Below are 22,872 nucleotides of genomic sequence, written 5' to 3'. Positions count from 1 at the left end.
TTTATTTCCACCGCCGTTGTGGAATCGCAGAACTTTGGATCTGGAGGTGCCCTTGGGGACTCACTGCCTACTGTATCAGTGAGGAAATGGGGCACTTCTCTGTGGTTCACAACCAAGTCAGTAGCCCCAGAAGTTATATTCCTTGAGTCTCAGTTCAAGCTCCTTTCCACACTCCTCCCCTTAGACTCTCAGAGGAGGTTCAAGACCCTTCCATGCATAGCTGAATCCAACTTTGTTCTTGTGGACTCCTCTGTCCAGAGTGCTTGTTGTCCCTTCCTCCCAGCCAGCTCCCCTTGGGCAAGCAACTAGTTATCCTTCGAGCCTATGTTACCTGGAAGCTCTGGGAGGGCAGGGTGCTGCCGCCACTCACAACATACAACCCAACACACTGGCAGAAGAGATGCATGCTCAGGAGACAATTGTCTGTGAATGAATGAATGCATGAATGATGTTGCTTCCTGTGCCCTCCCCACCTCATCCATCCAGGCCTCCACAGCACCTCCCAGTTCCCTCACTGCCTCTCTGCTGGACTGTGAGCTCCCCCGTGGCAGAGACATTGGCTTCATTCTGCATACTTTAGAGTCTGGTCCAAAGCAAGTACTCAGGAAATAACGAGTGAAAAACAAGCCTGGATTAAAACCTTTCCTGATCTAGTGACAAATACCAGAGTGGAAGGAGTTAGATTCTACTTCTTAGGCTCCAAAATCACTGCGGATGGTGATTGCAGCCATGAAATTAAAAGATGCTTGATCCTTGGAACAAAAGCTATGACAAACCTAGACAGTATATTAAAAAGCAAAGATACCACTTTGTGACAAAGGTCCATATTGCCAAAGCTATGTTTTTTTCAGTAGTCATGTACGGATGTGAGAGTTGGACTATAAAGGCAGCTGAACATTGACGAATTGATGCTTTAGAATTGTGGTGCTTGAGAAGATGCTTGGAAGCCCGCTGGACTGCATGGAAGATCAAACCAGTTAATCCTAAATGAAATCAACCCTGAATATTCATTGGAAAGACAGATGCTAAAGCTGAAGCTTCAATACTTTGGCCACCTGATGTGAAGAGCAGATTCATTAGAAAAGACACTGATGCTGGGAAAGATGGAAGGCAAAAGAAGGGGGCAGCGGAGGATGAAATGGTTAGCATCACCAACTCAAAGGACATGAATTTGAGCAAACTCCAGGAGATAGGGAAGGACAGAGGAGCCTAGCATGCAAATCCATCCCATGGGGTCGCAAAGAGTCGAACACGACTTAGTAACTGAACAACAACAACCAGAGTTTCCTCCCAAACCTTCCCACTGTAGGTAGCTCAAGGGGTCCTGACTTTGATGCTGAACTTCACCTCTTACCAGAGGTGTAGTTTTGGGAAGCTCCATCATCCACTCTGAACCCCAGGGAATGACAGCTATAAGAAGCAAATCAAGTAAGCCCAGCCCCAGTGCATACTGAGCACTTACTATATTCCTTGGGACACCCAGGGACCACTCACTATTTCACTGAGCCCACCCTCTCCCACTCCCCAATGCAACAGAGCCTCACACCAGCCAGCACAGAAAACATTGCTTTATTAACTGCGTTTGCCAACACACGAGGATTGCAGAGGGGGTCCTGAAGCCACAGGCTCCAGTGAGGGCTAGGCTCTGGAAACCCCCATGAGTGAGCAGGACAGGATGGGACTGGGAGCTACATGGTGGTGGGACCACAGAATCATGCAGGGCACGCGGGCACCGGCCACCCCGAGGCAGCCATACATTCTATTGCTCGTTAAGGGTAGCGAACATGGACAATGTACAAAAAGGAGAAATAGGTTTTTGCGTTAATGAAAAATACATTTTTTTTCTACAAAGGAATCTTTCCTAATACAAGAAAATAAATATTGCAACATAAGCCAAAAATAATTTAAAATTGCTCTTTTCAATATATTTTCAATATTTCTCTTGTATATTAACAAATGGCACATCAACTTTCTTTGAAACAAAGACAGAAGGTGTCTCCTCCTGTGACATTCATATCATCCCCCCACCCCGAGCCGATGTGGAGCACAGAGTGTTGTGCGTCTGAGGGACAAGGTGGCAGGAAGTGCCTTAAAGAACAACCAAAAGTCCTGGACTCCAGCCCTGGCTCTTTGGCCAATGTGGCCAGCTGGGCCAGGGCCATGGGAAGTGGCCTCCCCAAGGGCCTTTTTACAGGCACCCAGACCATTCTGCAGAGCTTGGGGTATGGGCAGAGGTTGGCCACATCTGGCAATAAGCAAGGAATGCCAAGTCCAGCTGCTGCCAATGTCTGTCAGAACTGGGCACGTGATTCTCTAGAAACTGCCCTGGCAAGTCCCACTGTGTGTCCATACGTGACACACAGACACACATGCACATGGACACACAAGACGTGCCCTGGCACACACTCACACATCCACGCCCAACACCCACGTTTGGAAACCCGGGTGGCTTCTCCAAGGAACCTGAGACCTTCACACTGCAAATGTTCACACACTGTCACCAAGTCAGAGCTCATTTAATAAAATAAACCCTTCTAACCTTTCTTCTCCGTGTTTGTTCTAAAATACATTTATGATCCATAAAAATACTTTCCTTGCACATTATTCTTTCTCACTGTGAGGAGGGGGAAGGAGGTGGGCAGCAGGGACCAGGAGAGTGGCAAAGACCGCCAGGCTAACTTCCAGAGCAGCTTGTCCCTCCACTGAGTGTGGGCAGATACGGTCGCGTGAAAGACGCACCTCAGCCTCTAGGCTGGAAAAGGCCTCCTGTCCCCCCCCCAGCTTCCCATCCTGACCTCAAAGGCAGCAAAGCCGCCTGAACGGTGGATGGGAAGCTGGGAACAGAGTGAAGGGGCTGCGCTGACGGCAGGAAGGCCAGCGGTGAAAGCCAGTGTCCTTGTCTTCTTTGCAGCCTGGCGGACGTCCCAGTAGTGGACAGCTGGCTGGCAGACAAAGCTCTTGGGTCTGGCCTGGAAGGCCCTGGGCAGCCAGCCTTAGAGACACCCGGACTCCGTGCAGGACACGGGGCCACAGGGATAATTCCGTTCAAAGCCAAGAGCCAATTGATAAGTGGGTTGAAATCTAGAGGCCAACTTGAGTAGAGGCCCTCCGAAGGAGTGCTGGGCTCCTGGCCTGGCCCACCCAGTCCAGACCCTGACCAGACCTACCACCTTCCAGCCCTGGTTCTCTGCCCTACCTCGCCCTCAGAGCGCCCAGACCCTGCCCCAGGATGGATGAAGGGTAAGCAGGCTAGTGCCGAGTCTACCAGACCTGAGCACCCCACCTCCCGGCAGAGTTTGGTTGTTCTTTAAAGCTGGTCCCTTTGCTTCCTGTGAGGTCAGACCAGGCAATCCAGCACAGACAAAGTTGTGACCCGAGGTGACCCGAAGCACGGGGAAGGAAGAAGATCTGTTCAAAAGCAGTAAACAGAGAATGGGGTTAGGACGCTGCTGCTGACACTGCACTGGCCACTACTACCAAGGCGCCAGGCAGACTAAACTCTACACAGTAGCTCATGCCATCCCAACGCCCAGAGTCCTTGAAGCCCACTCTGAGTCTGCTCCGACTGGACACATCTGTCCAGCCCTTTAAACTTAGTCATTATCTTTGTTTCCTGTTTTGATAAAATTCACCGAAACTTGAGTGTCCATGACCATGCCACTGTCGTACCTTGAAAGTCTGGAGTCGGGGATGGGTGCTCAGCCTGCTCCCCATCCCACCGATTTGCGCTTTGTGTTATGTGAGGGGGATCCCCATGGTGAGACTTTTGCCACGCTGGTTTCACCGTCAGTCTCCTCGTGCGGAGTTTTAGGGTTCAGGAGAGCTCACAGTGGGCCCAGAATCCAAAATCCAACACCAGCAGCAGCAGAACAGCATCCTTGTCTGAGAGCTTGGGCTCACCTCCTTAGGTGTGTGCAACAAACATGTTTCTACACTTGGTTGCTAAAGAACTCCATTTTTAAAAAAAGTCCAAGTGACAAGTTGTCAGGTCCTGGCTGTGCTGTATTATGGTCAAAATATTCTTTGGCATCCACAGAATGATTCGACTGATTCACTGGACTTTTGCAAGGTTCTTGTTGGAGAAGTTCTGGCTTTACCAGTGGCAGAAGTGACCCAGGAGTAAGTCATAAAAGAAAAAAAAACACGTTTTCACTGAATTCCTTTTTGTTTTTCATTTGTTCCCTGAGCTATCACCCTGGGGCCACTCCACTGAAACTCTTCAGAGCTACTACCTGGGACTTAGAGGGTGGAGCGGAGAAGGCAGGACGGTGACGGTGGGGAGGGAGGGGCTGGAAGGGCACAGCTAGGAAAGGGGGTTAAGGCTCAGAGGGGAAGAGGAACCAGGAAGATCCAGCAAGACTTCAGACAGCCCCGGAAGGCCATCACTAACACATCCCGGGCCCCGGGATCCCACTGCTTGTTGGAAGGAGGAGTTTCCAAAAGGAAACCGAGAAAGAAGCTCATCACTTAGCAGGAAACTTGAAAAGGCAAACGGTCTGGTCTGGCCAGCTGTCTGGGAGTGATCAGACCTCAGCCGAGACTGGCCCCGAAGGAAGGAAAGAAGGAAGTTGGAGTCCCAGAGCGATTCTCTGTAGTGGGCGAGGCTGAGCCCCACGCCCCTGACCGGGCACTGGCCCTCCCTTGCAGCCCTCCGCCGGTACTGGCGGCTGGCTGGCTGGGAGTCCCCTGAGAAAATGGCACAGCTCAGGAAGGACTCTGGGAAGCCCTTCCCAGAGCCGCCGGGCTGGGCGCGGCAGGGGCAGAGCAGCAGGGGCGTGGAGGGTCGCAGGGTGGGCGGGCAGGCCTCAGATGATGTGGGTTGACCAGGAACAGCTGCGGTTCCCTTGGAACCAGCAGGCCCTCTTCGGCCCCTCAGTGCTTTCTCGTATAAGCTCATTGTGCTTGTGACAGTGAGTAGACTCTGGCTGGGTATCACTTATTATACTTCCTTGGGGATCAGTGAAGTGCAGCAGGACCCCCCGCCGATGGACCCCAGTGGGATCTGGGAGCAAGGCGGGGCAGGCCCTGGGCTGGCCCATCTGCCATAATAATGCCCAAACGACAGTCTGTATCACCCAGTGGCAGCGGGCGGGAGTCCTGAGCTCTTCATCACCTTGCCTACATGTAGCCAGGAGCCCAGCAGTACTGTGTGGCCCAGGCGGGGACGCTGCCACGGCCGTGATGGTGCACAGGACCAGGGCTGGTCCTTGTGGCCAGAGCCGTGGAAGGAATCCTAATGTCCTAGGCCAGCACAGAGGAAAGACAATAGTGTGGAATTCGCAACACTTTTTATATTAAAAATAAAACCACATCAGAGTGGCAGCCTCAAGGGTCTGAGACACTCAGCAGAGATTGGAAATGGCAGTTGTCACGGGGCTGAGGCCTCATGGGGGGACCAGGACAGGGGAAGGGGTGACTTAGGAGGCCAGGACCCCCATGCGGACCACCTCCTCAGCCCCTGCTTCCCGGGGACCCGGCTGCACCCCGCTGTCCTCAGCCTCCACATCTGAGTCGCTCATCTCCCCATCAGAGAAGTAGCCATCAGTTTCAGTGTCAAAGTGAAGGCTGACCTTTGGCCTCTCAGCCACAGCAGAAGGCGGTCCCGTCCCGGCATCAGGCCTGGCACCTGGCGATCTCCGGGTTCCCTTGCTCTCACGGGGCAGCCGGAGCCGGCCTGAGGGCTTGGGGCTCGCTGTAGGGCCAGGCACTTGGACATTACAGTCGGCAGCCACTGGGGCTGCCTCCTCTGGGGTCTCGGGGGCCAGTGGTGGGGGGCTCTCAGGAGCTGCTGGGATGGGACAGTCCCCAGCTGTAGGGCTGGACGGCAGGTGAGAAGGTGTTCGCCGTGGTGGCTTCCTGGCAGGTGGCCCTTGACCCCCTTTGCTGCTGCCAGTATCCTGGCCCCAGGGCTTCTTGGGGGGTTTGTCTGGAGTCGTCCGTGAACCGGGCCCGTCCTGTGGTGGTTTCTTCTTAGCAGGCAGGCGGGTGCGGCCACGGGCCTTCCTGGCAGGGTCGCCAGGTCGCAGCGAGGGCTCCCGCATGAAGCTCAGCAGTGTCTCCTCGTCCTGCAGCAGCTCCTCGGACAGCAACCCTGGGGCGGGGTCTTCGCGGTGCCCATTGTTGAGCGACCACTCACTCATGGCCATGTTCTCTGCGGTGATCTGCACTGACTGCGCCAGCCAGCTGTTGAAGAAGGTGCCGTCGATGGGGAACGAGGTAGACAGACCTGGCCAGGGGGAGGAAAGAGGCAGGTGAGATGCCAGCAGGTATGTGTCTCCCACCCTGCCCTGCACACCATCACGGACCTTCCTCCCTCTTTCCCTCTGTGCTAGACCCGGCTGAGTTAACCTGTTCTGTCCATCCCACCTGCGAACACTGAACACCCTTCTCCCCAGATAGATGTCCTATTCCTGGGGACTGTCTTCATAGTTTGAGGAGCAGAGTACAAAGTGCAAATGTGGGTTCCCTATTCAAAAATTATTAAGAATTTCAAAGTGGCTACAGTACAGCATTAAACCAAGCGAGGGCCCTTGGTGACTGCACAGGAGCACACCCAGCCCTGCTCACCACCCCACATAGCATCATCCTGGGAGCATAAGGGATAAGGAGCCCTCTGGTCACCAGGGGGCGCTGGGTTTTCATGAGTGTCGCTTTCCAGAGCTTCCAAAGCAAGGTCTTGGCTAGGGTGTCCGTCAGGGCCAGCTCCAGCTATGGGCTCTCCTTCCTTTACTGAGGTCTTGGAAGGTGGCCACTGATGTTCCCATTAGATACCAAGTTGTCTCCTTCCTGAGACCGAGGGAAATAAAAGATGACCTGGGGCCTCCATGCTAGAGGTGACCTGGGGCTTCGATGCTAGAGGTGAAGTGTGGCTTCCACGCTAGTGGTGAGGTGTTCCTCTAGAGCACGCCCCTTCCCTGAGGAGTGCTCTAGAGGAAGCATGTGACATCCTGGGAGACAAAGCCCAAGTCCAAGAGCCCCTCTAGGGATACCATGCTTAATGGGGCAGCAGTAGAGAGGTCTGTGACAGACAGCTGTGACAGTGAGATGGGCTGGGCAAACACCACTCCTGTGGGGGTCTCTGGTGGCTCCCCGAAAGTCTGCAGGGGATGAAGGGAGGGCCTACTTGAGGACATTCTGGCAGAGGGGGACAGGGACAGAGAATTATGGTAGGCCCTCACCCCACAGCATGACACAGGGTTCCTTGAAGGGCCAGGATGTCTAGAGGGAGAAGTTCTTGGGCCCAGCCTCTAGTCTACGAGAGGAACCCTTGGGAGGCCAGCTAGGGCTCTGACACCTCAGTCTCCTCTATACCTGGAAGGTGGGAGTGCCTGGGCATGGAAGGGCCTGCCGACCCCTCCTGGCCTCCCACTCTGCAGCAAGGATGCTGGTGGTTCCCGTGGCCTTTGGCGGGGAGCTGCAAGTGCAGTGATGGTATGAGTCTGGCTGTGTTCACCAGGCCACTCACCAAGCTGCCCCAGGACTGAGTCGGACCCTGCCTTCACTTTCTCTTTCTTCTCGGGGCTGCCCTTGGGGCCCTCGCGGCCTTTTCTTTTTGAGTCGCTCTTCTTGCCCTTTGTTTTCCTCCCAGACCGCTCTGCATCAGGGAAAGAGAGAGCAGGAGGGAGATGGTTACCCCAAGCAGGCCAGACAGAACCAAGACCCCTGTGTGGAATCCCAGGACAGCCCCATCACTTGGTGTCTCGCCTTCTAGGTCACCTCCCCTGCACCTCCGCAGGGTGGGTAGGTCCCACCCACGTGGGACCTAGGATAACTGTGGCTCCAGCGAGTCAGGGAATAGCTGATGTGGGAAAAGGGGGTAAGAGTCCCTGAGGAGCTTGGTGCGGGGCTCAGCGACACGAGGAGGGGGAAGACCACTCTACAGACCTGCGCCGCAGTTTGACCTCTACGGACTACAGATCCTAGGACACAGTCCTAGTGGGCAGGAAGGCTGGCTGGAGGTGAGTGGACAGGACAGGGCCTCATGGGCTAGGCAATGGAGGTGAAGGTGGATAGGTCACTGAGGGGTCAACAGCCTTGGGTTCCCCTCCTGACACAGGGGTCAGCCCCCTGCCTTGCTCTCTGTCTGCTCTGGAGGTTAGACAGTTGATGGGAGACTCGGGGTACACACCTGGCCCTCACACCCTTCTATTCCAGGACCACATAGGTCTGCGGAGTCACAGAACAAAACAGAGCAGGGGAGGGACATGCTGTGGTAGGGAGCTGCCAGGAGTCTCCTCGTAGCTTCTCAGCCAGAGGCTGGAGGGCTTCCTGAGTAAGCGTTCAAGAGAAGGTGGAGGAGCATGGGCCCAACTCCAGGATTCTGCCCAGCTCTGCTGTTCATTCTAGGTGTAACCTCGGGCCAGGCCTCAGTCTTCTCACCTATCACATGGGACAGCACCTAGATACTTGGAGGGAGGCTTCCAAGTCCCCCACCACACTCGTTGTGGCCTGAGCTCCTCCCAAGGGCACAGACCTTACACAGCTGACCCTCCAAGCCCTTAGTGTCACTTCAGACGTTTTCTTCCTGCCCTGGCTGCAGCTATGCCAGGGTCCTTCCAGTTCCTCTAACAAGACAAGCTCACCTCCAGGTCCCCAAATATATGGTTTCCTTGTCCCTCCCCTGGTTCTGTTCACAGCCTAAGTATCACCACCACTGGGAAGCCTTCTCTAGGCTCCTGGCCAGACAGACCTCAGCAATATACTTGCAGCCCATGTCCCACCCTATGGAAGAAGCATCAAAACACCGAGAGCATCGGCTTCGGGCAGAGGCAAACCAGTCTTCTCTCCAAATTCCTTGCCCTGACCAAAAGGTGGCCTGTTGCTGCTGCTCAGGTCTGCTGCTGCTGCTGCTAAGTCACTTCAGTCGTGTCGGACTGTGTGTGACCCCATAGATGGCAGCCCACCAGGCTCCCCCGTCCCTGGGATTCTCCAGGCAAGAACACTGGAGTGGGTTGCCATTTCCTTCTCCAATGCATGAAAGTGAAAAGTGAAAGTGAAGTCGCTCAGTCGAGTCCGACTCTTAGCGACCCCATGGACTGCAGCCCACCAGGCTCCTCCGTCCATGGGATTTTCCAGGAAAGAGTACTGGAGTGGGGTGCCATTGCCTAAATGTCTTCAGACTCAATGCGAGAATGCAGACCCTACGAGCTCCTGACCATGTTTCTGGAATCCTGTGCCTAAGGGCACTGCATGCCTCGCCACTCTCCATTGCCTTCCTGCAGTGGGATGTAAGGCCCGTGTGAGCCCCAGGAAGCCTGAGATGTTCCAGCGTCACCACCACCAGGAAGCCATCCCTGATAGCTCTGTCCCTGCACTGGCACCCCTGGCAGCCCCCCAGACACCACCTTCTTTTGTCTCTCCAGATAGTGAACTCTATGAGGAAAGGAAGCCTGTCCGTTCAGTCCACGGCAGGGTACCCCTGTGCCCAGCACAGAGCCCAGTATTCTGTCTACCCTCAATCAAGGAAATGACAAACAAGAGGGAGCCTGGGAAGGTCTGGGGGCCTCCTATCTAAGCTGCCCTAGTCCTGGGAGTGCACGATGAGCCCTGACCTCTAAACGGTCGTGATGCAGCATCTGTATCGGGCAATGCTGGTTTCTGGGGCAGGGATGGGGCAGTAGAAGGTCCTCAGTTGTTGACTCTGGTGGTGGCCCAGCCACTCTCCTTTCTCTGCTCCAGGCCTAGCCCAACCCACAGGCTCTACCTGCAGTGGCAGCCTCTGGCTTAACAATCTCTCCATCCACCTGTTTTTACTGCATGGAATTCAACATCAGAGCACCATCTTCTGCACTAAGCACTGCCCTCCTGAACATGTTCACACTCCACAAAGAACCCTGTTGTCTGGCAACATCCACAACTAACAAGACAGATCACTCTCAGAGCTTCTTTAACCTTTGATTTCCAGATCTGTTAAATGCATGTGATGGTAAAAGCCTAAGAAAGAAGAAAAAAAACCTATTGGCACAGGGCCTCAATCCTGTCAGCTGGGGTCAGAGAGAAGGAACACATAGTTCCTCCTCCACCCCTGGGCAATTGCCTTCTTTAGAATCAACACACAGGCACACAGGGGTTCAGGGAAGCTTGCCAGCTTGGTCCCTTCCTGCCCTGGAGCCAAAACAGAGCCACGGAGACTTCTGGTTGCACCTGTTTACATGCAACTCACTCCTGGACCACAAGGGGCCCCGCACTGCCTGAGAGCCCCGTGAACCAGAAAGCTCCCTGAGGGTAGGCCTGATGCCCACATCACATCTTTGCTCCTTGCCTGCCAACACACACCCAGGACCCTGGGAGGCCCCTGCCTTGGTCCACTAACTGGGTGCAGAGGGTAAGGGTGGGGTCAGTGGCCCCTGACCCCGTACACATGCCCCATCAGGCTCTGAAGACACATAGCTCCCTGGAACCCAGCCCCCTCAAGGGTGTGCTCACGAGAGGTGGCCAGTGGCAGGCAGGGGAAGCGCCTACCTCGACACAGATCCTGTTCGATAAGTTTCATCTGCAGGTGGAATATCTGCTCCTGGAGCTTGCAGATGGCATGTTTCGTTCTCTCGCGCCTTGTCACCATGTAGCACAGATTTCTAACCTGAGGAAACACAAGAGAGATTTTCCACCTTACTCATGGGCAACCACCTCAACCTCCCAACGCTGGGGGGCCACTCTGCCTAACCTGCCCAGGATATCTGGGAATCAATAACCAGGCCCCGAATGCATTCTCAGTCCTGAGCTGCAATTCTCTGATCTAAAATACAGGGCCAAGCACAGTCTTGGCCCCAGGGCCCGCAGTGAAGCCAGTGTGGGCAGGGAGTACGTTTGCAGAGGTCAGGCTGGCAGTTCTGCCTTCCTTCCCTAGGCCTGCACTTCCTGGCTGAGTCATGCCATTGCCCAAGGCCCTTCCAACATGACTGCTCTCCCTTGTATGTAAATCCCCCAAGGCTGGTCACGGCCTGACAAGGTCACCAAGTCCATCCTTCAGCCTCCTGTCCAAGGCTTCTTACACATCAACGAAACTCTTCAGCCACCAGCACCCGGGCAAAAACCACCTCCTGTCCTGAGACACAAATGACCGGTACATGAGAGCGCTCCGGCAGAAGAGCTCTGAGTAGAGAGGCAGTCCCTGATGCACTGGAGCCCAGCCTGCAGCTGACCCTTGTCCACTTGTTGCACTGGCCCTGAGCCGGGTCCACAGCTGCTCTGCTCAAGGCCCCATGTGCACTCGGCCACGTTCACTCTGCCAGAGACAGAACTCCTTTGGGGGAAGGGCAGGGCCTCTCAGACTACCTTAGGCCAGCTAGGAAGAGCCTCTTGGGGCCTGGGACACCATCTTGCTTAGCCCATGGGACAGGGCCAACTCTGCAGCTGGCCTGGAAGCACCTGAAGAATGTTGCTTCCTGTCCACCTGGTACCTTGACCCCGTGTGCCATCCCTCATTGGCTGTTCTCAGTGTACATCATCTCTCTGGGACCAAGTCCAGGCCTCTTCCCCATCAGGACACCACTTGCTCTGGCACTGTCTTCAGATCGGGTCACAGTCTCCAGCAAAAGGGACATCTGGCCATCGGAATCCTGGGTGCCACCAGGTTCTACCTCCTGCTGGGTTCTGTGTTCAAGGCTGAGTTCGGTATTCATAGCCTTAAGCTGCCTGGACATGACCTGAGGGTTCTAGAGCCCCTGCCTCTTGTTGTGACCATGACTTCTCCCACCCTGGAGTAGCCATGATCAGACCTCCCTGTTGGCATAGACCTCCTCCCCTGCTCCCTGAGCCTAGCTGTGAAAGAGACCCCAGAACACCTGCGCCAGGCTAGCAGGCCTCCACAGGACAGGCTCTGCATGGGTTCTCAGCACCACTATGCACCGCAGCCTAGACTGAATACCAGGCTCTCCTGTGGTCAGCACCTCCCCAAGGGGCAGCCACCTGGCCCAGCCTGTGAGCCCTTGCTCCAGCACACTGGCACCATCTGACTTCTTCACAAATCCTGGACTCCCTAGGACGTCCCTCCAGCCAACCTCCTCCTACACATCTCTAGGCACAGGCTTGTGCTGGTCCCTGGGCTCAGCTGCGAGAGGTCCCACCAGAGTCCCCTTCTTCTGAGGGCTTGCTGCTCAGCAGGGCAGAGAGCTGCTGACCAAGTACTGACAGGACCAGGCAACCCTGATCCAGACTTGGGGGTGGTGAGAAGGCTCCCCGGAGAAAGGGGAAGACAGGCAGGACCTCATCCTTCAGGGCTTGGCTCCAGGGTCACCTCCAGGAGGCTTCCCTGTCCATCACATCTAAGCAACTCAATCTCATTCTCCTCATATTCTGGTCTCTTTCCTTCCCAGCAGTCATGTGGCTGAGCACGCATAGGGACAGTGGGGCTAAAGGCGGCTGTGTGGATGCATGGCTACTTTGGGGGCCTGAAAACAAACTAGTCAATATATCTAGCCTAAAACCAGATCAGGACTACTTCCTATTTAAATACAGATGTAGTTTTCTTTCTTTTTTTTACTTTTAGAAACATTAGAGCAAGGTTTCTCAAGGCAGGCTGGAATGAATTCCTGGTGAAGATTAACACCCAAATCCATGGGGTGGCTGGTTAAAAGCACAGATTCCCAGGCTTGGGGGAGTATCAAATTCTCTGGGGGTGGAGCCCTCAAATACATATTTTACACAGCACCACAGCATCTGAGAACTATTGCCAAGCTCCAAAGTGAGCTGCATGGGTACTGAGTTTGACAGCTCAGCACATATAGGAAGATAATATTCTAGTGGGGTTTTTTTGGCCCTATTAGAAATTTTGATTATGTATGCTTTACAATATAGCATGGTAGATATGAATCAGATATTAAAAATACAATATATTGGAGGTAAATGCTCAATTTTTTTCGTGATAAGGGTACATACACTACACAATCAGTAATGTCTGGAGACTTCTGCTATAGAAGATTCTGTGAGAATCCAAACAGATTGCTACCCCTTACTCCCAGTTCACTATGGAATCACCAACTCCTCTAATTTTTCCTAAGACTCTCGGTAACATAGCTACATGTAACTAAATGCTATAAAATTCCTCTTCCATGACGGCTTTTGGGGAAAAGTACTGCAACCATCTTAGAAGCCAACCCAGGCTATTAGATTCCTTACATTGCTTTTTTCTGATTATAAATATAAAACAAAAAACAAACAACCCAATCAAAAAGTGGGCAGAAGAACTAAACAGACACTTCTCCAAAGAAGACATACAGATGGCCAACAAACACATGAAAAGATACTCATCATCATGAATTATTAGAGAAATACAAGTCAAAACTACAGTGAGATATTACTTTACACCAGTCAGAATGGCCATCATCAAAAAATCTACAAACAATAAATGCTGGAGAGGGTGTGGAGAAAAGGGAACCCTCTTGCACTGTTGGTGGGAATGTAAACTGGTGTAGCCACTATGGAGAAAAGTATGGAGGTTTCTTAGAAAACTAAAAATGGAACTACCATATGATCCAACAATCCCACTCCCGGGCATACCCAGAGAAAACCATAATTCAAAAGACACATGCACCCCAATATTCACTGCAGCACTGTTTACAATGGCCAGGATATGGCAACAACCTAAATGTCCATCAACAGAAGAATGGATAAAGAAGATGTGGTGCATATACACAATGGAATACTACTCAACCATAAAAAGGAACAAAACTGTGTCATTTGCAAAGACGTGGATGGACCTAAAGACTGTCACACAGAGTGCAGTACATCAGAAAAAGAAAAACAAATATTGCACATTAAAGCATATATGTGGAATCTAGAAAAATGGTAGAGATGTTCTTATGTGCAAAGCGGAAATAGAGACACAGACGTAGAGAGCAAACGTATGGACACCAAAGGCGAAAGCTGGGAAAGTGCAATGAGCTGGGAGATTGGGATTGACCTAAATGTACTAGTATGCACAAAGCAAACAGTGAGAAGCTACTGTACGGCACAGAGAACTCTGCTTGGTGCTGTTATGACCTAAATGGGAAGGAAATCCAAAAAAGAGGGGTAACAGATATATGCATGGCTGATTCACTCTGCTGTACTGCAGAAGCCGACACGGTAGTATAAAGCAACTACACTCCAATTTTTAAAGAAAATGATAAAACAAACACCAAACAGCATAAAAGTGAGCATAAGAGTCCTCCAAAACTAGAGCAGGGATCAGTAATAAAAGCAGGTTTTATGTTTTGATAAAGGTTTTTTTTGTTTCCTTGGCCACACCATGCAATCTTAGTTCCCCAACCAGGGATCAAACCTGTGCCCTCTGCAGTGGAAGTGCAGAGTCCTAACTGCTGGACCACCAGGGAATTCCCTTGATAAAGTTGTTTTGATAACAGCAAATTTGGCAGAGACAGCCTGGACGTGCGCTAAGGAGGGCAGGAGGCAGGGAGGACTCTCAGCCAGTTACCTTAAGCTAGAATGGACCAGTGTAGGGGCATTCATGGAGCCTAGGGAGGTTACAGGAGGAGCAGAGCATACTGGGCATGAGCTGCTGGAGCTTGGGAGGCAGGTGTGGGATGGAGCCAGCCTCCTGATGGGGAGTAAAGCTGTGGAGCAGAGGCGCAATGAGAGGAAAAGCCTAGTGCAGTGAATGACCGCAGGGACCAAGGGACACTCAGAGAGGGAGCAGCAGGACTGGATTATCGGGGATGGGGAGTCTGGTCAGAGCATCCACAGGAAAAGTATCTCAAGACCAAGGGCATGTTTAACTGTGGCGACCACTGCTGAGGAGGCTGGAGGATAAGGGTGGAGAAGTGGGAGAGACGGAGGCTGCTGGCAGCCCTGGTGGAAGGTTTTAGAATATGGTAGTGGCAGGGGTCTGGCCTGCCACTATGGTACATAGAAATGAGGTATTAAAAATACAATATATTGGAAGTAAATTGCTTCAAGGAAGCTCCAAGAGTGAGAAGCAAAGAGATAAGAACAGTGAGGGATGACAGAAAAGGAAAGACAGGGACGAGGGTAGAGAAACCGATGATTAGAGGGATGTGGGGGAGGGAAGACTTGCTTTTGAAAATGGAGAAAGTAAAATGGACTCAAGCACTGGTGCAATCCTGGAGACAGAGAGGGATGAAGAAAAAATAGACACTCGTGTGCTGTGGGGTGTGGGCTACAAAGAGATCCCGGTGCGGGGCAGGAAGGGGAGGACATGAGAGCAAAGGGCAGAGAATGGGTCCAGAGGGCACTAGTGGGCAAGGGTTCTGGTCTGAGGAATAGAGGATGAGGTCTGCTAAGAGAAGGGGGCGTCCTGAGGGAGTGGGGGCAAGGGTGGGAACAGGTGGTAGAAGGAGAGCCCAGAATGCTGCTAGCTAATGCTTTTATCAAGGCTGGCTGGCAGGCACCTTGGGGTGCTCACCCACTCACTGCTATAAGATCTCTGCTGGTTGGCAGAGTGGCTCCTACTGGGTGAGGCTCTGCCCAGCATGTGCCCTTTGCACAGGCAAAGGGACTGGCAGTGAGCTACTACCACAGGGCAGGAGTGAGGAAGCAGGGGACAGTGGAGAAGGAACTGAGCAGGGAGAACAGGGGGCTTGGAGATCTGGGGCTACTGATCGGAAGCAGGTGGAGCGGGTGAGAGGGCTTGAGTGGGTGGAGCGGGTAACGGGGTGGAAAAGTCCCAGAGTTGCAAGCCATGGGGTTGAGAAGCTAGAGGCTGGAGGCTACAGCTGCCCACTCGGCTTTAGTAGGAGGTCAAAGAGACACAGCTCAGGCGCTGAAGATAGTAATGGTGTGTGACAACCGACAAGGAAAATGTGGAGCATGGGGGAGGCAGGGCCAAGTCTCTGGGGGAGAGCTACGGACGTGGAAGCCGGGGGGAGTTCCTACACGTCTATCCTCTGGGGCCACTGTCTGAGAGCCGCTCCTGCCCTCTCGACTCTTCTCAGGCCAGGTAAAACCTTTAATAAACTCCTGGTAATCAGGTCCAGAGCCACAGGCAGTAAGTGAGGCCCCGTGCAGCCCACACTGCCAGCCCGGTTGCTAGGGGACACCAGCCAGTGTTTGTCAGGTTGATCGCTGCTCATCAGTACTGCAATTTTTTTTTTCTGTCAGCTGTGAGCAACTCTGAGAGGATGCGGTAGCCAGGCCTTCCTGTGTTGCCTGCCAGGGCCAAGGCCTAAGGCTGAAATTTGAGGAAAGCATATCGTCTAGGCTAAGCATAAAATGGGATTTCATGCTGGTGGCTTCTCTCAGCAAAAGTCTTGCCTGGCCTTGGGAGGCAAATCAGTTGAGGAGGACCCAGGATTCCTGGCCCATAGCCCTGGGCCTGCCCTTTCAGTCCTCCCTGGAGCCCTCCCTCCGAGCAGCCCATCAGCTAAGAGTCAGAACAGCAACAATAATCACCACTGACAAGGGAGGGTGGTGTGCTAAGCCCTGTCCCTGCCAAATTTCCCATGATTCGAGGTCAGCTAGACTCTTATTTCCATTTCACAGACAAGGAAACTGAAACTTGGAGAAGCAGAAAGTGAAACTCAGAAGGCACAGAGCTGGGCAGTGCTGGAACTGGATGCAAATCCAGGCTATCCACAGCCTCAGTCTCAACTCCTCCCCCGAATCCCCAATGGACCCAGCCCAAGCTGGCCTGGTGCCCAGTGACAGGCTGGATCCTCTTGACTGTTGGCACGGGGCCATGGTCAGAGACAGAGCCTGCTGGACAGGCCACCGACAGTCATGGGTCTTTGCAGAAAGCCTCCCCCGTGGCACAGTTCTCGGCCTGCTTCACTCACTCAAGTCACCAACGCGTGGCCGTGAAAGGTTCTGAGGCTGGATCGGAGTGGGGGTCAATGGAGCTCATGGCTGCCTAACTTCCTCTCCTCAGCCTGCCAGGGCTGTGTACTCAGCTGCTGCCCTTCAGCCTGGCTTGGAGGCTGCTGGAGAAGCAGGGGCCCTCCCAAGCCCTCAGAAGCTGAACAGACTGCAAGGTTGGCCCTGCCTCCTCCTCCTGGGGGCAGCGTGGACTGACTCACACCTGACCTGGGAGGGCTCTGTGCCCCAGCCAGAGAGGTCTGTGAGGTGGGGATCCCACAACTGCCTCAGCATCCTAGCCGGTGACACCCTCAGCCCCTGGCCTCACCTGCACCAGCTGACAATGGGCTCGAGAGGCTGGGGGACTGAGGAGGGAGTACTTTTGCCCAGGAAGAGTACAGAACAGACAATAAGCCAACAACTCTCTGACGAGCCCCTCCCCTCTTCAGGTCCAAATTCAGCTCAACTCTAGAAAACACATATTCCTCCAAGGCTCTCTATAGCCCCACTGCTCATCAGGAATGGCATCACAAACTTCTCAGCTCCTTCTCCAGGATGATGGTTCAATAGGTGGGCCTGTCCCCTGACCACCCCACGCAGCCCAGCCAGGATCAGACACGTGTTGAGCAGCAGAGATCAGGGAGGTCAGACATGATGTGTCGTTTGGAAACAGGAGGGCTAAAAGCAGGGTCTGTGTACTGCAGACCCTGGGGGTGGCCTGAGGACAAGTGTGGAAGCAGCTTTGGTCTCAGAAGGATCTGTCCCTGAGGGCCCTGCCACATGGGGCAGGAGGCTGGGCTGCCCAGGAAGTGGTGACCGCAATGTAGGTGGCCTTGCTTTCTGTCCCAGTTGACACTGTGGACAGGTGATCATCTCCCTGCCCCCTACCTTCTGGTTGCAGGCTGGCTTCCAGGCAATAAGCTTCCTTCCTCCCAGGCCAAAAGGGCCATTTCCATTTGACCAGGCCTCAGGGCAGATGCATATGGGGGTGAAGGAAGGTAGAGAAGCTGGGTCCAGTTTCAGAGCCTCCACCTCATTGCCCCTTACCCCAGTATTCAGCAGATGCTGAGTAGCTCTAACCATTTTACAGCCTTGCCAACTGAGACATACGCAAAGTAGCTGCCTTAAGTCACACAAAGCCCCCAGAATGCTTCCCCCCCTGCTGCTTCCTAATTTGGTCTGGGAGATGGTAGGCGTGTGTGTGTGTGTGTGTGTGTGTGTGTGTGTGTCCATAGAGGACACCCTGACATGACCCCTCATGCTCCAGAACCCTAGAAATGAATGTCCCAGAGAGGAGAGGAGAGGCCAGAACAGCACCTGGGGTTCGGAGGACTCGATCAGGGACCTGAAACACCCTGCTTTATGCTCAGGTTGCCTCCAACTCAGGGTTGGGACTCTATCTGGAGGAGCTTTAGCTGGAGGAGTTGGGGAGGGGTGTCAAAAAAGCCAAGTTTGAGGGCACACAACACAGAAGGCAGGACCTTCTCACCTGTTCTCTGGGAGGAGGAGGAGGGATTAGAGGCTTTGTGGGGGGGCCTCTGTGCTCTAAGAAAGCAACTCTCACTGGCCCCGGATCTCCACAGCCCGACCTAAAATCATGAAGTCTGCACACCTGCCTTGTCTCACTCGGTCCCCAAAGCTGTGTGCCTGGACCAAGGCAAGATCGCCTGCCACCCGGTGCACAGCTGAGGGGTTCCGCCAACCCACATCTGGGCCCCATGATGCCACCTCCAGGGTGAGTGTTTGGAATCTGCAGCCACAGCAGAACAGTGTCTGCTTAAAGTCTTTCTGCAACTTCCACAAACACCGTGGTCCAGAAACACCCAGCCCCACAGGCTGTTGCTGGTTTCGAGCCCAGCCTCAGGCCCTGGGCCTCTGCTCACATGGCTCCCTCAGTCCAGCACCCCAGGAGCTGCACTCACAGCTGTCTTCCCTGCTTTGGCAGCACATGCTGATTATACTGATTTAACTCTCTTGTGAAGTCCCATGCCTCCCCGGCCTGACTCTAAGCAAAGCTCCTGTGTTGGGACCAGGCCGGGCCCACAGAGACAGCTAGGAGTCAGATGCCTAGATCCTCCCCCAGCTCTGGAGTCTCCCAGCCTCACAGTCGTGGCAGGCCCCCACCTTTGATCAGACCTGCAAAAGGGTTGGGACAAGAGGGACTTAAAAGAGCCCAGAGCTGGATCCTCCCCTGTTCTGCAAACTCTGTTATCCCAACCTGTCCAAGATCCGGAGGCCCTCACCGCCTTGGCCAGAACTCACAGTTCAAAAGCTGGTAAGCCACAGCTGCTCCAGGGCAGCGAGGGAGGGGCGGAAAGGCCTGCTGGGACACCCACCAGGCAGGCGGGTGGGCGGGAAGCGGCAGGGGGACTCACTCTCTCCAGGTCCTGCCGCAGGTGCGTGAAGAGCTTCAGTCGGCGGTAGAGTACGTCCTGCTCCTGCTGGGCCAGGTTGTCCACCTCGTCTGTCTTGGGCGTCAGCAGCGGCTGGTTGGAGTTGGCTTTCCTCTTCAGCTTCCAGTACTGGTAGATGAAGTCGACCAGTGCCTCGGCCAGGTCCAGGCGCTCAGCCACCTCGGCTGGCTCTACCAGCTCATAGAAGTCTTCCTCCAGCTGCTGCAGGCGCTGCTTGCGAAGGGTCACCTTTTCCAGGTCCTCGCTAGCTGGGCTGGGCTCCACAGGCTCGGACGGAGCTTCACCCCGTGGGCCCCCATCACTGTGCTCCTGGCAGAACGACTTGAACTTGACCTCATCGTTGTCTGCTAAGATAGTCCTCATTTCCAGGCTGTGGTCAAAGGCGCATGTGACATGGAATGCCGTGACGCAGGAAGGCATGGAACACTGGAGGGAGACAAAGGGCAGCATGAGGTATGAAGGGAGCCCCGGTGGGAGGCAAGAAGGATGGGGGGCATCCCTCAGGGTGACACTGGCAAAGCAGCATGCTGGTGAGACCCTAAACAAAACGGCTGCCAACATCCTGCGGGGTGTCGGGGGGAGCCATGGAAGAGGGCAGGGGAGCTTTGGGGGAGCTGAAAAGGAAATGGGGTATAGCATCATAACCCCTAGGGAAATCAAGTTAGGTGACTGACAGCCTCTCTGGGGATGAGCTGCATTTCCGTGTGGACAAATGACTTTGGAATCTGAGACGTCAAGAGAGAGAGGCTGTTGATGGGTCCCTGCCTCCTCTACTCCTGAAGCGGTCTCTAAGATGGGGAGTTGTGCCCCTCCTTTGTCCTCTGGGAAGCGGGGCTGGAGTTGGGCCCTTTCCTTCCTCTCTTGTCCAGGCAAGTATGGCCAACTCACGGCCTTAGTTGCCTGAGATGATGGCTGTGGGCAGCTGACAAGTGTTTCAGAGACAACCCACCGAAATATTAGTGGGGCCCTTTATGCCGCACTCACAAGCCATTCTGAGAATCTTACAAACGGTAGAGGCACGTCCAGTATTTGCAGTGACCACTGTTTCTGGAGACATGAGAGAAAGAAAGGCTGACCCTTCCACCTCCCAGCCTATAGTCCAGGAGCATCAGCATCACACAAGAACTTGCTAGAAATAGGCAAATTCTCAGCCCCACCTCTGATCTAGAGATTCAGAACCTCTGGGGGGTAGGAACAGCAGTCTGTGTTTTAACAAGTCCTCTGGGTCATACTGAGGCATCCTAGAACTTGGGAGCGGTTACTGTTAACAAACTAGCACAGCCCTGCCCTGTGTAGGGAGAGCCAGTCAGCTTAGCTGAAAGTAAAGTTTAATTCCTACTCCTCTCACATGTCCAGCTGATACTGGATGTAAGGTCAACGTCCTTATGAAGCCCAAAGAAACTTGCTGTTGGGAAAGCCAGAGTCCCTGGTACTATAATGGGGTGGTGAGCCTGGCTGCCCAGGCCTTCACCCCATGCCCAGTGATACTATGGATGGAGGAAGGTCCAGCAGATGGGGAGCTGACTGCGGCCCCCATCGCAGGCCCGACAGTGGCTGTGCCTGCAGCCCTGTGGGGCAGGCGGAGGGTGGCAGCAGTGGCTTGCTGTACAGGCTGTCCCGGACACGCCCCGTGGCGTAGCTGTGGCAGGCTCCTGAGTGAGCTCCCAGGCGGCAGCGCGGGTGCGGGGGCCATGTACCTGGATGCACGTGCCCGTGCACTCCTTGCAGAGGCTGCAGGACAGAGCCCAGCGGCTGGCTGGGATATGCGAGATCTTGGTGATGGGCTCCATCTTCTCGGGGCACCCGATGCTGACCTGGGCAGGACACAGGGAGCTGCGTCAAGCCTCTCAGCCTTAGCCGGCCTCCAGGGCTTACCCAAAGAGAGGACTGTCTGCTGAAACCAGAGGGTGGGCAGACAGGGCAGTGGGAGAGTCCCAAGTCCTATCTCATGTCCCAAGTGGACCACTGAATAAGCGTTGGTGTGTGCTCGCCGGTGGCTAGGCTTAAACAGTGACTGGGAGCGCATACATCAGTGTGTGTGTAGCTGACTGAGTATATGAGTGCCCGTGACCGTGTGGGTCTCAAGACAGAGATGCTTCCATGTGCAGGTGAGTATGTGTGCAAGGTCCCCTTCTCTTTTGTACCTCAGGCCTTTGTTAACACCATCTTCAGAGTTATTAGAACTGGTACTCATTTTACTTATGTTTCTGGGTGCATCTATAGGTCCCCACAGCAGAATCTCTTCTTGGGGACTTCCAGGGCTTTCCTGGCCAAGGGGGATGTGCCTTTGTTCAGCCCCTCCCAGGGGGACAGACCTATAACCACTCCCATCTCCTGGGCACAGCCCACCCCTCAGCCCCAGAGGCAGCGCCCATGCCTGAGGATAGGAAAAGGGTCCCTGTCCAGAGATCCTGAACCAAAGAACCCCATAGGTAGGTCCTGATTGCTTCTCTGTGTCTCTGCTGTGCCTCGGCCAGGGTATACTCAGAGGTCGTCCCGACCTTCAAGATGCTGATGTGGGAGCAAGTGACTGCTGCTGACATAACCACTAAGATCACAGAAACCTGCAAGGTGGGACCCAGCAAAGACTTTCAGACTGAAAGCCCAGGAAAGGGAGGGGCCACCTGCTGACCGGGCCACCTGGCTTGCTTCCGGGCACAGGCAGCATTGGAGGGGGGCCTCATTCTGGCTCAGGGCACACAGCAGGGGAAGGGCTGAAACGTCAGCGAATGTCAGCATTTCACACATCAAATAAGATGGGAGCCCAAGGCCTCTGCTAACTCACTGTGGGCCCAGCCCGTCACCCACGGCCCCTCCCCTCCATCCCAGCCACAGTCTTACTACCCAGTTTTAACTAGGCTCCCCATCTGATTTCCTTTTGGGTCATTGGGCTCACTTTTAAACAAGTGCTTGACTTTGCTTGGGACCACTGTCTAGATCTGGGTAAACCTACAACCTGCTCTCCCCTAGAATCAGCTGCCTGACTTCTGTCCAGCTCGCACACCTTCCATCTGGATCCCCAGTGGCTCAAAATCCCATTTTCCCACGTAAACCACTACCAAGTTCTGCCTAAGTCCAAGGGTAAAGTTCCCTGTGGGCTGCTGCCTGAATTCTTCCCAGGCTGGACATCTGAGATCTACCATTTCATGTAGCCCATCACCTTCTTTTCCCAGTGCTCTGCCATCTGGGCTCTGAGCTCTGTTCAGACCCACTTCCCCATGGCTGGGCCCCAGGGCCACCCCACCCCCACCTCTGCCCACCTCAGGAATCCACAGGGCACAGCTGACGTGCACCCACTTGGTCCCACTTCTAGTGGGCTTCAAGGCTCCTCCTCGCTTCGGGCAGAGCAGGCACTTCGGCTGGACACCCAGAGCACATGTCCGGCACAGCCAGCTGCCCGTGGGCACCTTGAGGATCCCATAGCATGCCTGGGGAGAGAGCAGGGAGGACACAGGTCAGAGGCAATGGCCAAGGTGCGTCTGCAATGCGCATTCAGCTGCAAACAGTCCTAGCCCCAGCCCATACTGGGAGCTACAGAGTGACACTGCTACTCAGCCCCACCAAAGACCTCCTGAGGGACTGTAATGCAGAGGCTCCAAGGAAGCTGTGTGCAGGCACTGTGCACTGAAATTTCACCGTTTCACAGTCCTCTGTGAAAGGGCTCAGCTCTGCCCTCTGCTGGGAGGACAGTCACTTCAGCAGAGGTTTT

The 22,872-nt window shown here is 54.3% G+C and overlaps 1 protein-coding gene and 1 non-coding gene across 15 annotated transcripts in view; both read right to left on the bottom strand.

Annotated features, from left to right (window-relative positions):
* Nucleotides 1–1,553: 1,553 nt before the first annotated feature.
* The window catches only part of JADE2 (jade family PHD finger 2), a 51,178-nt gene continuing 29,859 nt past the window's right edge, over nucleotides 1,554–22,872 (bottom strand). For 8 of the 14 annotated variants that reach the window (XM_070374356.1, XM_070374355.1, XM_070374357.1 and 5 more), the window contains 7 exons: nucleotides 22,424–22,591; nucleotides 20,861–20,977; nucleotides 19,125–19,589; nucleotides 10,462–10,579; nucleotides 7,466–7,594; nucleotides 5,571–6,226; nucleotides 3,265–4,091 (listed from right to left, as the gene is read on the bottom strand). In XM_070374356.1, the coding sequence (XP_070230457.1) occupies nucleotides 3,930–4,091; nucleotides 5,571–6,226; nucleotides 7,466–7,594; nucleotides 10,462–10,579; nucleotides 19,125–19,589; nucleotides 20,861–20,977; nucleotides 22,424–22,591 (1,815 nt within the window). In that variant the 3' untranslated portion in view covers nucleotides 3,265–3,929. Of the gene's footprint in view, nucleotides 6,227–7,465; nucleotides 7,595–10,461; nucleotides 10,580–19,124; nucleotides 19,590–20,860; nucleotides 20,978–22,423; nucleotides 22,592–22,872 lie in introns of all 14 variants that reach the window. The other 6 variants (XR_011464821.1, XM_070374351.1, XM_070374359.1 and 3 more) reach the window with 6 other exon arrangements.
* On the bottom strand, nucleotides 14,240–14,312 carry TRNAG-UCC (transfer RNA glycine (anticodon UCC)). The gene has a single exon. It is a non-coding gene; the product is annotated as a tRNA-Gly (tRNA).

Source organism: Bos mutus, chromosome 7, assembly GCF_027580195.1.
Source record: "Bos mutus isolate GX-2022 chromosome 7, NWIPB_WYAK_1.1, whole genome shotgun sequence".
In the NCBI taxonomy this organism is placed as follows: Eukaryota; Metazoa; Chordata; class Mammalia; order Artiodactyla; family Bovidae; genus Bos; species Bos mutus.
The sequence above is the reverse complement of the archived record's forward strand: the minus strand, read 5'-3'. Positions and strand labels throughout refer to the sequence as shown.